Here is a 24,327-nt window from a genome sequence, read left to right as displayed (position 1 = left end):
TTCTATAGTATCTGAGGAGTGCCCGTAGGTGCTGATGTGGCAGCTGTTGTTGATTCTGGAGAGGAAGCCTGTGAGGCAAGGGTTAATGGTGACTAAGCAGAGGGAGGATGAAGATGTGGAACTGATCCTGGGGTACGTGGAAAGTTGGATTTTCCTACCGGGGGTGCCTGGCAGGGTGCTCCGCCTAAGGTTAAAGAACTACTACGGCAGTGGGCCAGGGTGACGTGACATATCTCATACCTGGATTGCCTACAGGAGTCACACCACATCAACAAATGATGCAATAAACAAACATGAACTCTCCCTTTCACACACGCACACACACACACACACACACACACACACACATGTATCTTGAGTCACTGCATGAGGAAACGTACATATAACCATAAACACGCACACACACATGCACATCCACATGCACACGCACACACACACGCACATCCACATGCACATGCACATGCACACGCACACGCACACGCACACACACACACACACACACACACACACACACACACACACACACACACACACACACACACAGACATACACACACACACACACATAAAATCATGGTGGTCCCATGTGTGAAGGTATCTTGAGTCACTGCCGAAGGAAACTAACATATAAACACTCACACACACACGCACATCCACACGCACACACACACACACACACACATACACACACACACACACACACACACACACAAACAAATCATCGTGGTCCCATGTGTGTCACTGCCCAAGGAAACGCACATATACGTATGTTTATCAATACCTTGTATGTATACGAGAGGAATCTGTTAGGGTAATCTTGTATATTCTGTTAAACAGAGTATGTGTGCGTGCACATATGATTTATAGACAAATGGGCGATGAATGCGCTAAACTGTGCCAGTTCAACAGAGTGGGTAGTGAGCACACAGAACAAAGCCAGTTGCCTTTGCTTCCTTAATTCATAAACAAATTCAGCTGGTTCGACAAGGCATTACAAACAGCAAAAAGAGCATATATAGAATTAGACACGGCCAACAGTGTAATAACAGTTCGTAATAACAAAAAACACAAGCATATCTGAGAGGTGAAAATTTGACACAGTACTGGGGGGGTTAGGGTTAGGGTGGGGGGGGGTCATCAAGAGACATGTATATCTTTGGGCCTGGCTACGGGCTCCGACACCCCACGGGCCCAGGTGCAGCTGCTGCTCCTATGGTTACGCCCCTGATGCACATGTGTAGACAGGTGGGCGATGAATGCGGTAAACTGTGCCAGTTCAAAACAGTGGGTAGTGAGCACACAGAACAAAGCCAGTTGCCTTTGCTTCCTTAATTAATAAACAAATTCAGCTGGTTTGACTAGGCACGTGCAAAGAGTACAATACCCGATGCCACAGCCTGAGGACTTCATTTCGTCGTCACCCAAACAAGGTGAACTTTAATGCGTTTTGATGTTCCAAAGAAAACGTTTTATCAGACAAATTCGAAATCAGGGCTACACTGAATATGAGCTTAAGCAAAACATCTAGCGGAAGAAGAAGGATGAGCAGTATGGAACAAATCGTAAACAGTAAGTTATTCACTCCATCCAGCTTTTTGCGTGTTTCTTACTGCATAAATTAAGCATGAAATAGAGGAAAACATAACGTTAAATTGCAACTTTTTTACCCGCTTCTCTTGCCATGCTGGTGGTGGTGTAAAGTTACACTTAGTCAGTCTTAACCAGTGCCACCGCTTGTCCCAATCCTTTGGTGTCGACATGTCAACTTTTAGGGATTAATTGCAAAAATTATGGATTTCCCCAATTGAAATGGTTTGCGGGCATATAAATGAAATTACACTGAGTGTTATGACACTCCCTTTATGCCACAAACGTGATTCAAGCCTTGTAAATTATGCATTTTCTAAAAGCTGATGTTATGAGGAATTCATTGTATCCCTATATTGAGGGGGCACAATGGGACGGCATACATTAACCACACAGATCAGACATGGCAATGAAAGCAGTGCAGAGGAAATTGTGCCAGAGTGTGTTGAACAAATTATACCAGCTCACACCTACATCGATGAATATCTCTATATTAATCATCACATTACCATTACCCTCAACATCTATCCGCATCTCCCCTGCAGAGACTGGGGTGCTCACGTGTGTATCACATAAATGTGTATTTTGCTTATCAATACATTGTATGTATTAGAGAGCAATAGGGTATTATTATATATTCTGCTGAACAAAGTATGTGTGCACATGTGGTTTGTAGACAGATTGGTGATAAATGCGGTAAACTGTGCCAGTTCAACAGAGTGGGTAGTGAGCACACATAGTATCAAAGCCAGTTGCCTTTACTTCCTTAATTAATAAACAAGTTCAGCTGGTTTGACTAGGCATGACAAACAGCAAAAAGTAGAATGTACTTTACATGTAGGCAAATACCCGATGCCATAAACTGAGTACTTCACTTCCTCGTCACCTGAACAACACCTGAACAAGGTGAACTGTAATGCACTTGGCTGTTCCAAAGGACAAATTGTAATTCCGTGCTACACTGAACATGAGCTTAAGCAAAACATCTAGCTGAAGAGACAGTATTTTTGGGTGTTTCTTACTGCAGAAATTGCACTTAAAAAAAGAGGACAAGACTAATGTTATTTTGCAACTTTTTCCCATGCTTCTTTTGCCCTTCTGATGGTTGTGGAAAGTTATAAGTGCTCGTCACAGCATGAGCATTCACGAGGCACGTCTTTTTGTAATGAGTTGATCTCCTTCCTCATACATTACAGAGATATACAGCCGCGGAAAAAATTAAGAGACCACTTCAAAATTATCAGTTTCTCTGGTTTTACTATTTATTGGTATGTGTTAAAGTAAAATGTACATTTTAGCTTTATTCTATAACCTACTGGCAACATTCCTACCAAATTTCAAATAAAAATATTGTCATTTAGATCATTTATTTGCAGAAAAATGACAATTGGTCAAAATAGCAAAAATGATGCAGTGTCTTCAGATCTCGAATAATGCAAAGAAAACAAGCTCATATTCATTTTTAAACTACACAATACTAATGCTTACACTTAGGAAGAGTTCAGAAATCAATATTTGGTGGAATAACCTTGATTTAAAATCACAACTTTCATGTGTCTTGGCATGCTCTCCACCAGTCTTTCACATTGCCGTTGGGTGACTTTATGCTACTCCTGGCGCAAGAATTCAAGCAGCTCGGCTTCTTTTCATGGCTTGTGACCATCCATCTTCCTCTTGATCACATTTCAGAGGTTTTTTATGGGATTCAGGTCTCGAAATTGGGCTGGCCATGACAGGGTCCTGATCTGGTGATACTCCATCCACACCTTTACTGGCCTGGCTGTGTGGCATGGAGCATTGCCCTGCTGGAAAAAACACTTCTCAGAGTTGGGGAACATTGTCAGAGCTAAAGGAAGCAAGTTTTTCTTCCGGGACAACGTTGTACTTTGCCTGGCTGAGGTTTGTAAAAGACCATAAGGATTGAAAAAAGCGGACTGGAGGGTCTTCTAGTTCGTCTTCTCTGATGAGTCCAATTTTCAGCTTTTCGATCACATGGTCGTCTGATGGTTAGACGGAGACCTGGAGAGGCCTACAAGCCAGAGAGTCTTGCACTTACTGTGAAATCGGACTCATCAGAGAAGACGAACTTAGGAGAACCTCCGGTCCGCTTTTTCAATCCTTATGGTCTTTTACAAACCTCAGCCAGGCAAAGTACAACGTTGTCCCGGAAGAAAAACTTGCTTCCTTTTGCTCTGACAATGTTCCCCAACTCTGAGAAGTGTTTTTTCCAGCAGGGCAATGCTCCATGCCACACAGCCAGGCCAGTAAAGGTGTGGATGGAGTATCACCAGATCAGGACCCTGTCATGGCCAGCCCAATTTCGAGACCTGAATCCCATAAAAAAAACTCTGAAATGTGATCAAGAGGAAGATGGATGGTCACAAGCCATGAAAAGAAGCCGAGCTGCTTGAATTCTTGCGCCAGGAGTAGCATAAAGTCACCCAACGGCAATGTGAAAGACTGGTGGAGAGCATGCCAAGACACATGAAAGTTGTGATTTTAAATCAAGGTTATTCCACCAAATATTGATTTCTGAAGTCTTCCTAAGTTAATGCATTAGTATTGTGTAGTTTAAAAATGAATATGAGCTTGTTTTCTTTGCATTATTCGAGATCTGAAGACACTGCATCATTTTTGCTATTTTGACCAATTGTCATTTTTCTGCAAATAAATGATCTAAATGACAATATTTTTATTTGAAATTTGGTAGGAATGTTGCCAGTAGGTTATAGAATAAAACTAAAATGTACATTTTACTTTAACACATACCAATAAATAGTAAAACCAGAGAAACTGATAATTTTGAAGTGGTCTCTTAATTTTTTCCGCGGCTGTATAAACATTTATAGTGTGGAAATAACAAGAGGTGTAAAGGGGAGGGGATGGGTGCGTCTGGAGGTCAAAGGGTAAGTTTAAGCTTGACCAAGGTATGCCAGGTATGACCGTCACCATATAGATGCTAATACCTTTGGCTTCAGCCATCTTGTCCCGGTTATAGACAAAAGCCATAACTCTGGCTCCAAAGACAAACACAAGCCAGGAACCATGTGTGATGGCTCAAGGTCAAAAAGGTCAAGCCTAATGAAATTAAGTTACAAAACACGTAAATCTTACAGCGCTGAGTCTGGTCAGTGGGGGGCCAGATTTTTTGCATCTGTTGGCTGGCCTATCACAATACTGTAGATATCACTTTTGAGTGTGGCAAATATACCATGTGCGATTAGTGGTACAATGGTTAGTGTTGTTGAATAACAAGAAGCTGACCTGAGTTTCAATTTCAAGAAAATGCAAGACGCTCTTTGGATAAAGGTGTATGTTATAGTTGCATTTTTGGATCACTTTGTCTCATTCATAGCCCATGACTTACATATACAGCAGTAAAAGTGGGATATTATCTTCATTGACAACTACATCTATATTTGTCCTTCATCCATGCACATTTCAAAGCAAATGTTGTACTGCACCACTTTTGTATAGTTGGTAACAAGGCTACAAACAAACAAAACAAAGCAGAAAACTGAATAAAGTTTCAGCAGAAATATGAATGACTTTATTTTAAAATACATATATTTCAAGTGTATAATTTAATTTACTTGCCAAAATACAGCATCTTTCAATCTATAGTGATTAAAAAGGTATAGTTTACTGACATGCTGATCATTGATGGTGCAGCGTCTGTTTTTATTCCTCGGAGCGACTTCCATGACAAACCAGCATGCTCAAATGCGTAACACAGTTGCTCAAATAAAGCTGTGAATGTTTTTGCACAAAGTAATTCCTCTGTCACTTCAAACTGGTTATTAACACTGCGGAAAATAAATTGCGAGCTGAGCATTATCATGTATGTGAGTACTCCCGTCCAGAGCCGCAGAATACGCACTGAAACATTGGCCTTTGACACGCAGCTAGTTTTATTTTCCGATGATGAACGCTGGACTATACATTTCCCAGCTTATTATTCAGTAACTTGTCAAAAGATGAAAGAAATACTTATTTTGAATGATTGTGTTGCCATTGTAGCTGCCAAATGTGAGGACCCTGCCTGATGTGAGTCCGCCGCTGCCTGATGCGAGTCCGCATGCGCAAACACAAACGGTTTACGGCAGAAGGCTCAGGAGCAAACTATCCAAGACGTGCATTCTCATACATGTTTTAATATCAACGTATCTGGCTTCTCTTAACGCATAATGTAGGTTTATTTAACGTAGTGTTTTATAATTTTGTCAACGGTTACAGCATAAGGCTCAGTGTCAACATATGGGGCTATGTTGTATTACTGTTACTAGTAGGCTAATGAATGCACTGCTTAACTAATAATTCAATAAACATGAAGCTTAACATCATAAACCTTGGTGGATTTCAAACGTAAACAAATGCGCTTGTCATTCCACTTCATGCTGTAGCCTACACCACCAGCATTACCTGAACCTGGCTCGTTGTACTACAATAGTGTCGCAAAGTTTGCGCATGCGGACTCACATCAGGCAGGTCCTCACATTTGGCAGCTACAGCCATTTCGTGACTTCCTAAGAATAGAACTTGAAAGTTTCTGGTGTTACGTAGCAACCCAATACTTGCTGACCTCAATTACATTTCCATTACCTTAAGTGACTGGTCTACTTGCGTAATGATATGAAATATTTGAATATGAAGCACAAAACCGGTGTTTGAGACCCCTGGTAACTCAACAATTTTCACTGCTTGTCCCAGGCCTTTGGTGTCCACATGTCAACTTTTAAGTATTTATTGCAGAATTTATGGATTTGCCCAATTTAAATTGCTTACGGAAATATACAGGGGAATTATACGTGAATGAAGTGATTGACACGTTTGGTATTGATTCAGGCCAGGCATTTTCGAAAAACTGATGTTATGAGGATTTCCTTTTATCCCTGTATTGAGGGGGCACAAAACTTTGTCTTTCATTTCGAACGCACCCTTTGTTTCCTTAGCTACACTTGAATATCATGAATACACGTCATAAAGCACCAGTCAAAAGTTTGGACACACCTTCTAATCTTTACTTTTATTATTTTCTACATTGCATATTAATACTGAAGACATTTAAGCTACGAAAGAACACATATGGAATTATGTACTAAATGTACAATGTAGAAAATAATAAAAGTAAAGAAGAAACTTGTGTCTGAGTTGGTACATGAGAGCTATATGCCACGAAATCAACTATACAAACTGAGTCTGTGGTCTTTAACCCATGCAACCCAGAACACCACAGCACCTGTAATGAGAGAAACACAAATCACAAAAGCTCTCACAATGTTTTTGTCGTTTAGATTGCAAAGAAACGCAAAATAAATTTCGAAATCGTGGAGGGACTGTATTTAAACAGAGGCTGTTTTCGACTGAAACAAACATATTAATATGCCAAAATTCATAGTTTCTTCAAGAGATCATTTTAGTTTTGCTCAATCTTAATTACAGTGGTTTATTTTAATCGTGAATTAAGGTAATTATGTTATCTTGCAAATCTTTTGCAGTGAGGCTTGTGTTGCTGGGAAAGAATGAACTGGACAATGTCCGAAAGGGAAACCTCATCCTTGGAAGAGATGGATTTCAGACTGAAGACCTTGAGGTTTCTGAAGAACATAAAAGTGAGAGAGTCAGAGGACATGTGGAGGGAAGACCCATCACAATCATTAACACTCCTGACCTGTTTCAACACACACAAGAGGAGCTCTCACTGGCAGTGAAAGACTATGTGGCCCTCTCTGCTCCAGGGCCTCATGTATTTCTACTGGTGCTGCAGCCTGACAACTTCTCAGAGGAGGACAGAGACAAAGTGAAATCCATACTGAACTTGTTCAGCAATGAAGCCATGAACTATACCATTGTAATAACTACTGTTAGAAATGTGCAACATGCCTCTACATCTGACGCTGGTGAAAAAGAAGACCCCTTAGGCCTGATCATACAGGAGTGTAAGATGAGGCATCAAGAATTTGATAAGATTCGCAAATTCAGTCAGGTTCTTAAACTCTTTGAGAAGATAGACAAAATGATGGAGGAGAATGGGAGACGATACCTCACCTGTGAGACAGCTGGGGAACCAGGGGGCTCTTTACGTCAAGAGAGCCAACAGACAGCAAAACGACAAAGAGAGAGTGATTCTCAGGAAGAGGAAGAACGGAAGAAGAAAAAAGGAGGTAGGAACCTGTGATAATGAATTGTTTAAATGTCTGTCCTTTAAAAAATGACTGTTCTGAATGAAAAATGGCTCTTCTGTGGGATACCATAGGGTCCCATAATAGAGTAGTTACTGATAGTGTCATCATCCCATGGTAAATACTGTGTTACATCTGTTTCACAAATTAAATGATTGTGTTAAAAATAAAACATCTTATGGAATTCTTCAATAGTTAGTTCAATAGCTGCATGATAACAATAGTTATAGCTGAATGATAACAAGATCAGAATGATGGTTTGGTAGAAAGTTTTGGTTTTGCACACATCCAATAGCCCTATGACTTTAATCATTCTCATGGAAGTCTTACATTTAATAATTAGTCAAACCTCTCTGGATACTGTGGTCAGGTGTGGCAAAAAGACATGGACTTTCACCATTACTCTCAACACAGGTTATTGTCAAAGAACAGATATTGTTTATGGTCTCATGGTCTTTTAATTGATAGAGTTTAAAGAGATTGCAGCCATACAGAAAGCTAAAGAAGTCATGGCACAGGTTCAACACAGACTTGATGAGAAAATCGAACACATCGAACACCTTCCTGAGACCAACGAAAAAAATATGGAATTCATGAAGTTCATCAGGTACATTGCCTGTTACAGTAATATAGCACTAAATAACATGCATGATAATGTTTTTCTGAATCTGCTGTTAATTAGAACAAACCATCTATCTATCTATGACCTGCTTCTTAGTTTGTTGCTGTTAGTTAGAGCAAACTATCTACAGTATCTCTCTATTTATCCTTGACTTGTTTGTTTGTTTCATGCTATTAATTAGAACAATCTATCTATCTATATATGACCTGTTTGTTTGTTGTGTCCAGGGACATTATGGCAGATCTGCTAAAGGAAACAATACAGAAAACCACTATTGGTGTGTTTGGAAAGACAGGAGGTGGTAAAAGCTCCCTGATAAATGCCATCCTAGATGAGAGGGAGCTGTTACCAACAGCGACACTCAGTGCCTGTACATCAGTCATCATACAAGTGGAGGCCTGGGCTGAGAGAGACCAGTACACAGCAACTATTGAATTCATCTCAAAAGAGGTTTCTTACAACTGTTACATTACCACACTGTAAACCTGAACAAGTTTAGAGTACGTAAAACTTTTGATGTAACCGATTACATAATACAATTTGAGTACATATATATTTATATTTAAGTAAACTTAACTTAAAAATTATACATCGGCTATACTGATTTATTTTGTTATCATTTTCATAATTTTTGAGTTCTCTGAACTCATATTATTCCAAAATCGTACAGGATTTTGCCACGTCGGATATTTGTGTTTCTCTTGGTCTTTCACAAACTAGTTATATCGCCCTTACAAGTTTTTGAAAGGGTATCTCCCTTACGTTCCAACTTCTTGCACAAGCTCTTACTGTAGAGAGAACCGTCATTGGTTGATTGCCTTACCAGTGTTGCCAGATGTACATTTACATCTGTGATTTAGCAGATGCTTTTATCCAAAGCTATTTACAAGGAATTTTGCATTTATAGATCAGGAAGAAGTTTAGGGGTTCACACTTATACACTTGGTAAGGAGGAGAGGGGAATCGAACTAGCAACCTTCCAACCTCTGGATTACTAAACGACTCCTTTACCTTTAGTCTGCTGTGTCCGTCTCTCATCACAAGAGCTTTGCAATGGTGTTCTCAACGACGTTGATGACGTCCGATACTAAATCTATTTGAGTTATCAGGCAATGTTTACTCAAACAAATACATTTCAAAAATAAAAGTTTAACGTCTTCACTTGCTCAGAAAACTAATACATTTAAATATGGGTCAACTAAATACCAGGTTTTAAGTACTGAATACATGATGTTATTAAGTTAGTAGAACTGTCTGGGTTTACAGTGCACTGTCATAATGTAATGTTACAACTCACATCCTATGTTTAAAATTATTACTGAAAAATACTTTATGTTCATTTGTAGGCCTGGGAAAAGGAGCTAAAGCACCTTGTACGTTTACTAGAAGAAACTGAGGAGAGGGATGATACCATCTGCAAAATGGCAGAAGACAAGATCAGAGCACTGTATGGAGAGAATTCAACTAGCAAAAGCTTTGATGAACTCATGAAGGACAATCGTTCGACAGAAATTGCAGGCATGCTCAGGTTAACCACTAAAACCATCTCACACGTTAAGGTAAGTAACAGTTCTTAAAGCTGTAAATTGTAACTGTATAGGAGTTTATTTACAGCTCATATTTGTAAAAAATGATAACCTAATAAGTATAACTCCATGCTCAAACAGGCCTCAGATCTCTCTGAAGAAATCAGGCCTTATGTTAGACATGATGTGAATGATCTTGGGAAGCTCTATTGGCCAGTAGTGAAGACTGTGAGAATCAAGGTGCCAGATCGCAAAGAGCTTTTACAGAACATCGTGCTGGTTGATCTTCCTGGAACTGGAGACTTTAATCAGACCAGAGACGAGATGTGGAAATCAGTAAGTGCTCACTGTATTTGTCACAAACTGAAAGAGATTCTGGATGCGTGTGCAGGTTAGCGCAGAACTTATATGAATGAAAAACAAATTACTTAAGAGAACTCACAGGATTCTTGTCTCAGGCCTCAGGTTTAGACACCATATTGACAGTACAATTTAATTATTTTGTATACTAAATAGATGAAACAGGTGTGGATAATACTGAACTAGTTTTATGCAATGAGAAATATATTCCATTAAACCAAACAAACAACAAAAATATTTGATTTTTCCAGATGTCAAGGGAGTGCACATTTGTTTGGGTTGTGGCTAATATCGATCGAGCTGCATCTGAAAAGGAAGCCTGGGAGATCCTGAAGAGCAGCATGACGGATATGGTTCAGGGAGGGGCATGCACTGGGATCACTTTCATCTGCACCAAAACTGATGATATTATGGATCCTGAGGATTACATGAGATCAGAAAGGTCAGTCTTTTTGCATCCTCAATTTTTTGTTTATGTACTGTGACTGTATGCAGTACAGAAGAGTGTATTCAGTGTGTTGCTTGTTCAGTTTATTAGGTTATTAGAATTAAAACTCTATGCAGACATATTTGATTTTCACATCCCTTAGACTGAAAATCGAAGATCTAGAAATCACAGCGGACAATGTAAGTGGAAAAAGGATACAAAACGACAGTGCTTCATTAGATGATATATGATCTATGTCAGATGAAGTACAAATTATTTATACATGACTATTGTCCCTTTTTCCGAGGAGATAAAACTTGGATGTGTACAACACAGGAATAACACGGCCAAGAAGGAAGTGAAAAAAGAATTTGAAAAACAGTGTCAACTCCAGGTATTTGTCTCACCCAGGAGGTGTTTGTGATATTTGTGATCATATAGCTGACTGATTGACTGATTCTTATTTCTTTTTCAGAAATATCTCATCAATAACATTTCTGAAGTGTTTACTGTAAGTTCACGGGAGTTCTACTCAAAGGAGCCATATCTGACACAGGATGATACAGGTAGAGCATCAACAGTTTTAGTAGTGTGTGCTATAGAGGAGTGTCTGCTGTAGAGGAGTGTATGCTGTTCATCATCACCCATGAAGGGAATTGTGAGCACAAAGTGAGTCATTATAGTAAATTATAGCTGACAAAGACACAATGTATTTTCTTTCTTTCTTTTTTTGAAAAAAACACTTGGAAGAGATACCAAAGCTGAGAGAGGTGATGAGGAGTCTTAACCAGAGTCATACCAACAGAGTGGCCAAACAGTATTTTACCAGAGCCACAGGGATCCTGTCCCTCATACAGACATCCAAAGAGAACAACATGGAGATGGTAAGGGTTTCATCATTAATGAAGGTGTCCTTGTGTTGTCTGTGAATGTCGTATCTTGAGGAGAAACTCAGATGGTTTTGTGGTATGTGTTTCAGAATGAGGACAAAACTAAGCTGCACGATGAGCTTAGGAAGAAGCTGGAGGATGAACTGAAACGTCTCAGGGATAGTTTAGAGCTATGTTACCGTGAACTGGAGGCATGCCTCTCAGATGGAGTTAAACAGTCAGAGATCGATTGTGCTTTAATAACCGAGAAAAATGTGGACCCAGTAAGCACTACTACTTGGCTTATTACCCAAGTTATATTATGGTATTATATGTAAAACTGCTACAGATCTACCATGCTTTAATCCACACACATTTAATAAATTAAATATTCAATATAACCTCCTCAGGCACAAAGAGATGGACGTGGATACCATCAGACTCTATCAGCCTTGTGCAGAAATGAAGGTTCCATCAGGTCATATGATGGAGAACTGAGAGACCTGAACGAGTCTTTGGCTAAGACTATTAATGAAAGCATCAAACAAACATTTAATGCCTTATTCCCGTAAGTATTGTTACAGTAGTCTGAATAGTGTTATTCATCAAGAGCCTCCCTGTGTGACATGTGTCCAATGTAATGTGTGCAGAAATAAAGCGGAAACTAAACATTCAGTGCGGGCGAAGGTAGAACTATTCAGTGTCTGCTCGTTCAGAGTCACTGAGAGCTACAGAAACCCTGAAGCAATGAATCTTATTCTGAAGTTCTTAAAAGCTGAGGTAAGCAAGAGTGTTTACACCGGTCTATATCTATCTTTTTTGTTAATATATCACCAAACACTGAGGTAAAAAAAGAAAAACTGGCCACAATATACTATAAGTACTGTACAGTAAAAATATCAGTACCATGTGTAATGGCAATGGGGGGGGGGGGGGGGGGGGGGGGTGCAAACAATAAACATTCCTTGAATTCATTTAACTTAGTTGCCATGTGTGTCCAGTGTAGCTCCTTTCTAAAGCCTTATTGCTTCATTTGGAAACTTCTGTTGGCCTTCTAGTACTGTTTTATTAGTACTCTTTAGTACTTGCACTGTTGTACAAACCTACACTTATACAAGGAGTGCATAACGATTCACAATGTTTTCATTTCGCTACAATGTGTGTACTGAAAGTGAACATTTAATAAAATGATGTGATGCAAGATAGTAAATGAAAATAAGGGAGGAAATTGGAAATCCACGTCTCTTAAAACACGCTAACACTTTACAGTCTCACAACCACTTGTTTTGAGGCTCTGAATGGAAGCGTTTCTCTCCTTAACTGGAATTTGGTGTTACTTTAGTAATGTTAATTAATAGTTGGCTAAAAAAAGAAACTAATAATGTTTTCAAAATGTACTACTGTTTTCTGAATGCAATATTTAATTGATTTTTTATGAAAATATACAGGAAGACAAGCTGAAACGTATGAGGTATCGAGAGATTGCGAACGAAAAGATCACAATAAGTGCATCAATCGCAAAAACCATCAAAGAAGAGATGGTTCCTGGCTACAAGGGTAATTCAGTATTGTGATTAATTCCAGAAAGACTTATTTGAAGACTTATGTGATTATGTAATTTCGGTCATACAAACCAAATGTTGATTTTTTTTTTTGGCTCAAGAGGCTGACGAATGTGTTGGAACGAGATCCATGGCAAGGAAGCAGAGAATACTGATAGACCACACTAAGTCACTAAAGGGTACCATGTTCAAGAAAGCAAAGGACAGGATGCTGACTTTGTTCGAAGAGCTGATGGTTTGTTCACTTTTTCATGTGAAGTTCAAAAATTTAAAATCTTCAGGATTTTAGAAGTTTGGGAAATTGAATCAAAAGGTTTGTGTGACTTGAATCTTTTTTTTCCTTGCAAGAAACAAACTGAGGTCCTTTTGAGAGAGGACCTACAGGCAGCTATGGATCAGGCACTTCAAACTTCATCAAACTTCCCGTTTAGCATGGGTAAGTCAGGATCTCCACAGATCTTCATCATATCTTATATCCATCTGCCTGAACAGTAAACTCACACTCCAAAGCCTTGCTTGTACACTGATGTTTTTAAGTCTGATTAAAATGCTTTCTCAGGGGTCTGTGGCACTCTACTGACATAAATCACACGAGAAAGACGACTGACTGTGTTCTCCTTTGTTCTAGATGTCAGCACTAAAATTGAAGAACTGGAGGAGTTATCTGCTAGCCTGACGATGTCATACTCATAATTCTAGTCAGAATATGAGTCTGATGCTGCTCCATTGAGCTGTGATAATGGGGCGTGTTTCAACGAACCAGGAAAAAAAATACCTCTTTGCTCAATTGGATACCTTGAACTAGTGCTGTCAGTTAAACGCGTTATTAACGGCGTTAACGCAAGCCCATTTTAACGCCGTTCATTTTTTTATTGAGCGATTAACGCGTTGTAAAAAAAAAAAAAAGATTAACGTTCTTTTTGCTCTCCCAAACTGTGTAGTAGGCTAACGTTACGTTTGAGTGAATGGTGAGTGCGATACGGCGAAATGGATGATAAAAAGCTTCTGAACAGAAAGTTTACCTTTAAAAGTTGTGTTGTGCAAAAAAACCTAGCTTCACTGTTGTCTGAAAATGTCAACGGGCAGCTAGCTGAAAGCACAGAAGTAGTAGGCTTACCTTTTATTGGTAACCTAACTGTTACGGTTCATTGTTTTTGAAATAAGAGGCCTGACTTCTATGTTCACAGGAAACTTGAAAAAAAGAAAATATTAAGCCATGGTTTAACTGCACTATAGGCTTTATAGGCTTTATCTGAAATGTGCACTTTCTAATTTTATTTTGTACCGCCCGGTTTGGCAATGTTGTTTTGCAATAAAATAAATCATTGCATAAAGCAAGCTAATCCACTTTTCCATGTTGATAAGAGCATAAAAAACTAAAAATTATTGAAAGGACATTTAGAATAGATAAAAATTTGCGATTAATACATTTGCAAATCGCGATTAATTTTGAGTTAACTATGACAAAAATGCGATTAATCGCGATTTAATATTTTAATCGTTTGACAGCACTACCTAAAACCAATCAGAGCAACGTAGTATGACCATCTGATACTTTCAAGTTTTGCCGGATCCCGTAGGAAGAACCGCAAAAACATCTTTTCGATTGACAAATGCCTTAATCGCTGTCAGGGAATAACCCTAAACATTTACTAAGTTTTCTTAGAATAAAGACGCCACAAACCAGAGCAAAGTTTTAACAGACTGTTTTACTCTCTGGATCCTAGGCGGAGAATCCCTTCTGCCGTCCTTCTGACCAAAACAATCCTTTTATTGAAAATCAGTGGTTTACAAAATACATTGATCATTAACAGTGGTTTCACAACAGTGGTTTCACAACATAGAGTAAGGAGTCTCTGAACCTGCAAATGTCTAACTTATTTCCTACTAGACGGTTCTAGTCTCAGGGAATAGCGTGACCCACTTTCTTTTCAGGTCGTAAACATTCCTAAAGGTAATTAGTTTCACAGGATTCAGTTTCTGTGAGAATAGAACACAATACACATAGCCGTTCAGAGCATTTTCTTTAAGTCTAAATCTTCACGATAATATAGAATAATTACTTTCACAATCGCGTTTCTCTGTTCCTCTTTCAAAATGAATGCGCTCTCAATATCTGTGAGATATGCATGCTCACGTTATAATTTTTAGCAGCGAGGCTAGCTAGCTACTATGTGTTTCAATGGATTTTTGGTCTAAGCGTTAGCAAAAACCTAACAATAATGGTCTCTAGAGCTTCAGTTAAGACCTACAATACTCTCCAACATTCGTGTTGCACATACACAACTAACCGAGTCAATGTAGACATAAAAACGTTGTGTAGATAGCTTAAATCACATAAAATATGTCCCACTAACAGGCTCCCGAGACGCCGCCATCTTAGTACGATTTCGACTCTACCGTTAATTCAACTCAAGCGTTGGTTGGTCATCTGTCCATCATCGTATAAAGCCCGCCCTGACAATTTGATTGGTCCGACAGAATCCTGCCTTCTGATAATCTCTCCCCAACGGCACAGAGCCAGACCGAACTTCCCAACCCTCAAATTTTGTGGGCAGGGTTCGGTCTGGTATCCAGGCTAGTTATCTGCCGCAATGGGTGAATAAGAGTGCCAAGAATCTAATGGAGAATGGGTGTGGAATACAGGTTTTTGCGTAGTCTTGCAAAATGATTATGGTTGGGCAGGCAATGATTATTCTATAGATCATCTAGATGCAGCGTGTTAAAAACTAGTGATGTATGGCCAGGATGGTCCATCTTTGTCATGAAGGACTGGGGATCTACAGTCTCTTAGAACTCTCTAGACTGACATAAACAGCAATAGTTGTGTTCTATCATAATGTAAGTACCAAACACAAATGCTATCAGACAGATTAGTCACCTTATTTACGTGTCTTTGGACTGTGGGGAGCGTGGAAACCCACACAGATCAATGATTTTATTTGAATGATTTATATCATTTTTAGATCAATGTTTATGTTTCGGGTAGTAGGATAAATGTTTTAATGATTTAAGAATGTTAGATATAAAAAAACAGGCCCTGGGCTCTGTAAAATGCCTTTTGACAATTGTATTGTTTTAGCGCTATATAAATATAATATTGAGTTGAATTAAATTGAAAACATGACCCAGTTTAAAAAAAAACCTAGATCCCATTAGTATGTGGATATGGCTTCATATTTCAGTGAAAGCTGTCCTTTTTAGCTGATTATTACTCACTGTACTGTAGTAATTACAAAACTAAATTCAGACGTGCAATTTAAGTGAATCTCTTTAATGTAACTATCTATATACCTGGGGCCGTATTCACAAAGCCTTTTATCTTACCACTAGGAGTGCTCCTAACTCGCGCTAAAACCTTTTACGTAGGAGTAATTTCTTAAAAGTGATTCACAACGGCTCTGAGACCTACTCATACTAAGGATAAAACCAACTCCTAAGCTTAAGATAAAAACTCTGTTGCTATGGATGACGTCGATCCTCATGCACGAGTTTAGAAGTGGTGCGCACGGTGATTGGTTGCTGACAGGCGCTCTCATTCAAAACTCAGTCCTAACATCCCCCTAACGATCCCACTAAATCAACAGAAAATAAGAGAATAACCTAGGCTTCAAATAAAGTCATATTAAATAGTTATGGACAGTGCACTTAGCAGAATGCACACGCATGATGACAAGTTTGTGCATCCAACGAGAATGACGCTTTGCACGTTAAGAGAAAGAGAAATTGCCGAAAAAAACACGGAAATTGCATGAAATCAAAGAAGTAATAATTAAAGCACCCTGCAAACTATGCGTGAGGCATGGGAGGACATATGTGTTAACATAAATGCTTCATTCCCTGCCGTGTGTCGCTCTGTCGATGACTGCGAGAAGCGGTGGTATGCGCTCCAGTCACAATGTAGGATGGAGATTGCGGAGTGGACTTTAAAAGAGCCGTCGCGGCTACAGGTATTGTGTCACCAAAATAGGCCTCATGCGTATACTTGCATGTTGTAGTTCAACTGTGCTCCCGGTTGTGGATTGAGGAAGGGTGTCAAAAGCCATGTCTTGCATGGATAACCACTGTCACCCAACAAGTGGCATTCAGCAGGTACATGGTGCCGCTCAAAAAGGCGCAGACCGCTCTCCATTAAAATGCGCGAATCGTGAGTAGATCCAGGCCACTTCGCAACAATATCCATGATTGTGAAAAATCCAAAAATCTTAATGTTATCAAACATTTAATTTCCGGACTGATTGGGTTGTTTCGGATAATTGGAGACGTGATTGCATCCCGCACTAATTCTAGTAAAATGTTGATGCCTTCACGGTTTAAACGATATCTTCTCAACAATTCAGAGTCGTTCATTGTCTCCAACACCTTACGTCTGGCTTCAGCCATTTTAAGACTTTTTGTGAATAGGTCTTAGTGACTTAGGAGTCCTCACGAGGAGTTTTAAGCTGTCCTAGACTTAGGTGCTACTTTTAGGGATAAAATATTTTGTGAATTGCTCTTAGTAAAAAAAAATAGGAGTCCTAAATTTAAGACTGACACGCCCATTATTTTTAGGAGTTTCTCCTAAATTCGCCACTTATGAGCTACTTTTAGCCCTAAGATTCTTTGTGAATACGGCCCCAGATGTCTATTCAATGAAATACATATTTTATACATTTAATTCTATTTTTCACCTTTCATTTTATGCTTCATTTAACATTTCTGGGATCAAACATTTTTGATTTTCCTTTCTCTCTCTCTCTCTTTTCCTGTTCTCTGTGGGGATTGGCTGTTACTGACTCCATCATATAGTCATTTAAGTCTCAGTAGATGTGATACAGTAGGCTAATGAGCGTTACTAATGTGGAGTTGATTTTACTTCAGTGATGTTATTTTGTTAGTTGCTTGATGGATTTTTCAAACCGCTAAATGTGTGATTTCAGTCTTTTAAATTTTCTCTGTGAATAAGGGGTTTTGTTTGATCTGATTCTGCAGGATAACTGAATGTTCATAAATGAAATAAAATAAAATGTCATTTTATTAACAAAGGCTCTAGTGAATATGTTTTGCTTTGTTAGGATACTTTTGAGAAGGTATGGCAGTTAGTTTCTCAAACAGGTTTGAGGTTTGTTTGCTATGCTGTCAGGGCCGGAGTCCGGAATAGAACCTGGGCCGCTGAATTTCTGGTTCATTGAGCTCACTGAGCAAAGTAGTAGGACCCAAGTGTGCAAAAAAAAGTTGACTCTTATTTTCTCCAACAAATAAGGAATAATCCAAACCAGAATAGCTGTCAATGTCATGCTGTGAAAGATTTTCTTCCATTTTTGCAAGGTGTTCCATCCAGGAAAAACAGTGGGAAAGACACAGGTGTTTATCTGTCCTTCACATGAGCATATATGCTATCAAAATTAATTTGAGGATTGTACAAAAACTAGATGCCTATAATACCATACCTTAAAGCGTCAAATTGTTGCATAGTAGTAGGGTCACAAACCTCAGTTCCGTGACCATCCTCTGGCTAAGTTGTTTTGACGACTGATTTGACTTCTATAAAGCTTTTATAAAAAAATTTGCCCCCATGTCCCTCGCAAAAATGTCGGCATTTTTTGCTAGAGGGCCAAATCAAATATGGCGGCAGGGCCTATCTTGTAAAAGTAACTTTTTTTACCAGAGCACCTAGAATAATGTATAAATACACTTTTTGTGGTAAATTGACCATAAGGATTGTGATTCTGACATCATTTGGACATTTAGACATCATCTTGACCCCGAAATCCAAGATGGCCGCCATGTGTTAGAGCGAAAATGTAATTTTTGATACAAAAATGTACTATTTAACCTGAGCATCTAGAATAATGTATGAAGACACTTTTTGAGGTAAATTAACCATAAAGATTGTGATTCTGACATCATTTTGACATTGAGACATCATGTTAACCCCAAAATCCAAGATAGCCACCATCCAGGAGACCAAAAATGTAATGTTTTATACACAAATCAGCCCCCGGGTCTCCAGGAGATGGGTGATATATGGCATTTATACATTACTTATTATGGAAGGACAAAAACAAAGAATATCTGTTCAGGACAGACCGAACACCGCTCAAGGTCATGCATGGTCCAAACATCACGCAGGAGAAGCACATTTTCGTAATTGATCCCCATACCCAGCTTTGTAGTAAAGAGTCGACAAGCTCCTTGCTGCGAGTAATCCCATGAAGGGTGACAGTGGCATTGATGGCAGTTGTGGTAGGTCACTTTACAATGTACTGTGTGATAAAGAGAGGCAAGGTTTAGGGACAGATCTACTACCCCCTTCTTCCCCTGCAGACCAGATAGCAGTTGAACAATAAGTGGTGAGAGCTCTTCCTCCTCCTCTAGTTGCTTGACTCTCGGAGGCCATGCGAGGAGTTTGATGGACTTGACATCATCTCTGAGCCGCTCAGCTACATTGTACACCAATGGAGGAGAGCGCTGCTTCGACATATGTACCTCCCCCACATGTATCATAGACTACGTCACTCTGGTTCCTCTGATGGCGTGAGTTGAAGCCGATCTTGCCCCCAAACTCCTGAGTCAGGATGTCTTTGATGTAAGATGACTTTACCCCGATCTTGGGAAGCCGTATCCAGATATGATGGATGTGTAGTCATGGAGGAGGCTCTGTATTTACCTAAGATAACTGTCAGTCAAAGACAATTTCCTGAGCATCACGGAGAGTGACATTGTGCATCAATGGAAGCTTGTCATCTTCACTCATTTTCTGGTATCTACGCACATGTTTCAACCAGCATTTGAGGTGATATCTGATCTCAAGTGCGTAGGGTTGGTCAGCCACAGAATCTATTAGACAGTTAAATCTGTCGCGCATTACTTGATCTTCCAGGGCCACTGTGTGGCTCTTGAATGTTGTCCATTGTCATGTCCGGCTCTCAAACATGACAAATAACAGAGTCCAACAGAGTTTAAAAGCCAAAATAGTGTTCATTTATTAGCAACTATACAAAGGAGGAGCATGGCTTCGAGCAGAGCCTGGGGAGCAAGGATTCCTCTCTCTCTCTCTCTCTCTCTCTCTCTCTCGACCTGAACGGACGTGCGTGAGTGAGCTGCGTGTTTGAGTGTGAGTGAACAAGCTCTATTTCTATCTTTTCTCCCTTTGTTTGTTGTTTATATGCGTGTTTGTGTATTGATTTAATTTATTGGCACTTAGTTTCACAACTACTTGTAGTTTGGCGGAGTAAATAACACGTGTGTTTCCCCGTGGAGTCTGCAACCGGCGTTTGCTGGGAGCAGGGGCGGACTGGGACAAAAAATCGGCCCGGGCATTTTGAACCAGACCGGCCCACTAAATTCGATAACACACCTTTTTAATCTCGAATGTCTACACCAACCAGGCTTATAGCTAGCAGGGCGTCTGCCCTATAGTCTACTAAAAAATAAGAAGAAACGGGACGCCCTACTTTTAGGCAGGACGGCCTAAAGACGCCCTATTTTCTCCCGTTTTACCTGTTAACTTCGCTGAATGTGATCAAAATTCACCGTTTCAGTCGCTTCAGTGCTTAGCGAAGTCTAGAATCATACATATGACCTGCCAATTAGAAAATACAAATAGCATTGCTGTATTCCCGCTACAACAACGTTACATCATGATTCCAACGAAACATTGATTCACGGGCTCGCAGAAGCTCCAGAAGACAGCTGTCTCACCGCACGTCACTGAACCTACTACTGTATGAGTTCAACAAGAGTTTGTGTGTTAAGGTGGTGGTCTTAATTAATCTAAATGCAATACACATCATACACTTTAAAGCTTTGTTCAGAATACGGAGGTATAAGATCGGTCGATATTTTCCATGAAAATAGCGACTGAAGAACCCCCTGTTCTCGTCTCCGAGAGGACAGGCTGTATTGCTCCCTTTTCTAGAAGGGAGTCTATTTCCTCCTGTAGGAAACGCGCTTGATGAGGTGGCATTAACGTTTGAACTACGCCCCTGAACTTCGGGGGGGACGGGAAAACTGGAGCGTATAACGGGCTATCATAATTCGGTATCTGGACAAATTGGCATATTTTCGGAATACCAGGGTTTGGGAATACTGGGCTTTCGGAACAATTGACATGGCACCGCGCACCATTCAAACACACAACATAGAGTGTAGGCTAACGGCTGGCTGTTTCAGAGTACAGTAGGCTGAGGGCTAGCAACAGCTACAGACTTGTCTTGTATTTAGCTATGCAAACGAACTTGGCCATAGAACATAGGTTCTAAGTCAAACATATTTTAGAGACGTTTTAATTCATGATCAGTAAGCTTACCGTAGGTCGTTGTATCGTATCTCCCTGGCTGTAGCCACCAGCACTGTCATCCACGGGAGCTGATGGCAAAGTTTAGCTAAAGGTAGAAGGTGTTTGCTAAAATGATTGGACGAGACCCTAGTCACTCAAGAAGACGGCCAATGGGCCGCAGACTAGCGTGCGCGTGTCAAGCATGTCAAGGCCATGGGCCACGCTGTTTACCGTCCTAATGCATTATGTAGGCAGGTCCAAATCGAAAGGGGTTTGTGTTGGGTCAGCCCAGGGGATGTGATTGGGCCAGCCCAGTGTCAGTAGGGCCGCTGATGAACTAATTTCGTGGGCCAGCCGGTCAGACCATTATATGGGGAAAAAAATAAAAAATTAAAATTCGGGACCATCGGCCCATATTGCACCCCGGCCCAGCGGGCAAACGCCCGGTATGCCCGATGGCCAGTCCGTCCCTGGCTGGGAGTATGGCGGCCGGTGGAAGCATGGAGTTCGAAAAATTAACAAGAAAACATGGGGTAAAGGTGGAAAGTGTTGCAAGCGTGGAAGATATTAGTCTGGCGATCGGTAATGTTATTGGGCACGAGCACGTTAAGTCTGCTTCACGGATGAATGGTGCGGTGGTTTTGTTTCTAAGCACGGTTCAGAAAGCCATTGAGGTAGTTGGGAAGGGGATAGTAATTCATGATTCCTTCACACAAGTCCTCCCACTTAGTACCCCCTCTAAGAAAATTATACTTTCAAATGTACCCCCGTTCATTAAGGAACTTATTGTTAAGGAGTTACAGCGGTATGGCCGCATTGTTTCTTCCGTTCGGAAAATCCCTCTGGGGTGTAAATCGCCCCTTCTGCGGCACCTAGTGTCTTTCAGAAGGCAGGTGTATATGGTTCTTAACAGTGGCATGGATGAGTTAGAACTTTCCCTTAAGTTTAGGGTGGATGGGTTCGATTATTTAGTGTTTGCAACGTCGGACACTGCACTGAAGTGTTTCAGTTGCGGTAGAGAGGGGCACGTCGTGCGCAATTGTCCTAATAAAGGCGACAACGCTGCAAAGGAGAATACTCCAGGTGAAAGCAATGGTGCCGAGTCCTCCACAGGCGTTCCCCCTGCCACTGAGGTGGAGCCCTCGGTGAATATGACTGAGGGAAGCAGACTTGAGGGGGATGTGAAATCCGATGGTGAACTTTTTGTGCTTTGCACGGAAACAGTGGCAGGTGATGCGGCAGTGATTGAGCCTGCTGTGGCGATCTTTTTAGCTGAGGAGCTGGCTGCGGGTGGAGGTGCACCTGAAGGCAATAAAGGGCTGTCATTAGAGACACTGGCAGCTCCGCAGACGTCAGTAGAGGAGGCGCAGCCTATTGACATAGACACGGTTTTTAAAACACCGGTGAAAAGAAAGACAGACCCGGTGGAGGATAACGTGTCTAAAATGAAGAAGGATGACGACGCAAATGTAGAGCAGGATAGTGATGGTGAATCCATCGACTCGAACTGGTCTGATTGCTCGCAGGGGGATTTAAACCTCTCCTCCAGCGAGGATAGGAAGTACACGGCAGAGAGTATAAACAGCTTTCTGCATGACACGAAGGGGAGGCGGAAAGTTGAGGTGGAGCGCTTTTTTCCGGACTGCCCGCAGTTTGTGAATGACGCTGTTTTGTTGATGAAGGAGGGGGCTTTTGCGGACCCGGAGGTATATCGCCTCCGCAAAATAATAAATAAGTTAAGAGTGAAGTTGCGTGGTGAAAAGTCCTCCTAGCTCTTTATTATGTCTAATTCCATCAAGATTGGCTCTCTTAATTTAAACGGTGCTAGAGATGGAAGGAAAAGGCTGAAATTGTATGACTTCATCAATTTAAAGAAAGTTCATATAATGATGGTCCAAGAGACGCACAGCGATTTTAAAAATGAGGTAGATTGGAAGAAGGAGTGGGATGGGCAGATCATATTAAGCCATATTTCATCCCTAAGTGGGGGCGTGGCTGTTCTGTTTTCTAAGGCTTTTTTGCCTTTGTCATGTGTAACAGAGGAAATAGTTCAGGGTAGGCTTTTGAAGGTGAAAGCGACCTTTGACAATTTCAACATGGTTTTCCTTAATGTGTACGCACCCACAATAGGGTCGGAACGTGTCATGTTTTTTAACAAAGTGAATGAAGCATTAAAAGATTTAGACCAGGAAGATGTGCTCTTTATGGGCGGTGACTTTAATTGCACTGAAAACGACAAACTAGACAGAAACCATCTAGAACCTCATGTCCCCTCCCAAAAAGCAGTAACACAGCTTACTAATGTCTACAGCTTGTGTGACGTATGGAGGGTCTTACATCAGGATGCCAGACAGTATAGTGGTCTCACACCAGAGAAAACTACATCACGTTAGCGCGACTTGACAGGTTTTATGTTTTCAGGCATCACCTTAACCTGGTGAAATCTTGTCAAATCTTGCCCTCTGCATTCTCTGACCACTGTGCTGTGGTGTGCAATGCTTTTATTAAGATGCATAAGCCCAGAAGTGCCTACTGGTGTTTCAACACAGCACTCCTGGGTGATAAGCATTTTAAAGATACCTTGACCTTTTTCTGGGAGGGGTTTCGACAGCAAAGAGGTATCTTTTCCTCTCTGCAGCAGTGGTGGGACTATGGTAAAATCCAGATTAGACAACTCTGTCAGCAGTATACGGCTAATGTTACAAAAGATTTAATTCATTCTTTGAAAAGTCTGGAAGATGGCATTTTGAAATTACAGGGTGTTACAACTACAACAGTGGACAAGACACATGTCAAACTTCTAGAGGATAAAAAAGGCAGGTTAGCTGAGCTTCTGGACGTCAGAGCACAGGGAGCTCTGGTTCGTTCGCGCTTTCAAAATATCACTCTGATGGATGCCCCGTCCCAATTTTTCTTTAACCTGGAAAGGAAAA

At 40.5% G+C, this 24,327-nt stretch overlaps 1 protein-coding gene across 1 annotated transcript; it reads left to right on the top strand.

Annotated features, from left to right (window-relative positions):
* Nucleotides 1-1,145: 1,145 nt before the first annotated feature.
* Nucleotides 1,146-23,166, top strand: LOC308361192 (uncharacterized protein; the record flags this gene model as incomplete). Its single annotated transcript, XM_080833453.1, has 15 exons — nucleotides 1,146-1,260; nucleotides 7,085-7,750; nucleotides 8,237-8,375; nucleotides 8,618-8,840; nucleotides 9,737-9,949; nucleotides 10,058-10,252; nucleotides 10,528-10,718; nucleotides 10,867-10,903; nucleotides 11,014-11,097; nucleotides 11,179-11,269; nucleotides 11,454-11,587; nucleotides 11,683-11,856; nucleotides 11,983-12,140; nucleotides 12,223-12,352; nucleotides 22,465-23,166. 15 exons carry the CDS (start codon nucleotides 1,146-1,148, stop codon nucleotides 23,164-23,166), a joined length of 3,252 nt encoding a protein of 1,083 aa, XP_080689579.1.
* Nucleotides 23,167-24,327: the final 1,161 nt, after the last annotated feature.

Source organism: Sprattus sprattus, assembly GCF_963457725.1.
Source record: "Sprattus sprattus genome assembly, chromosome: 2".
NCBI lineage: Eukaryota > Metazoa > Chordata > Actinopteri > Clupeiformes > Clupeidae > Sprattus > Sprattus sprattus.
The sequence above is the reverse complement of the archived record's forward strand: the minus strand, read 5'-3'. Positions and strand labels throughout refer to the sequence as shown.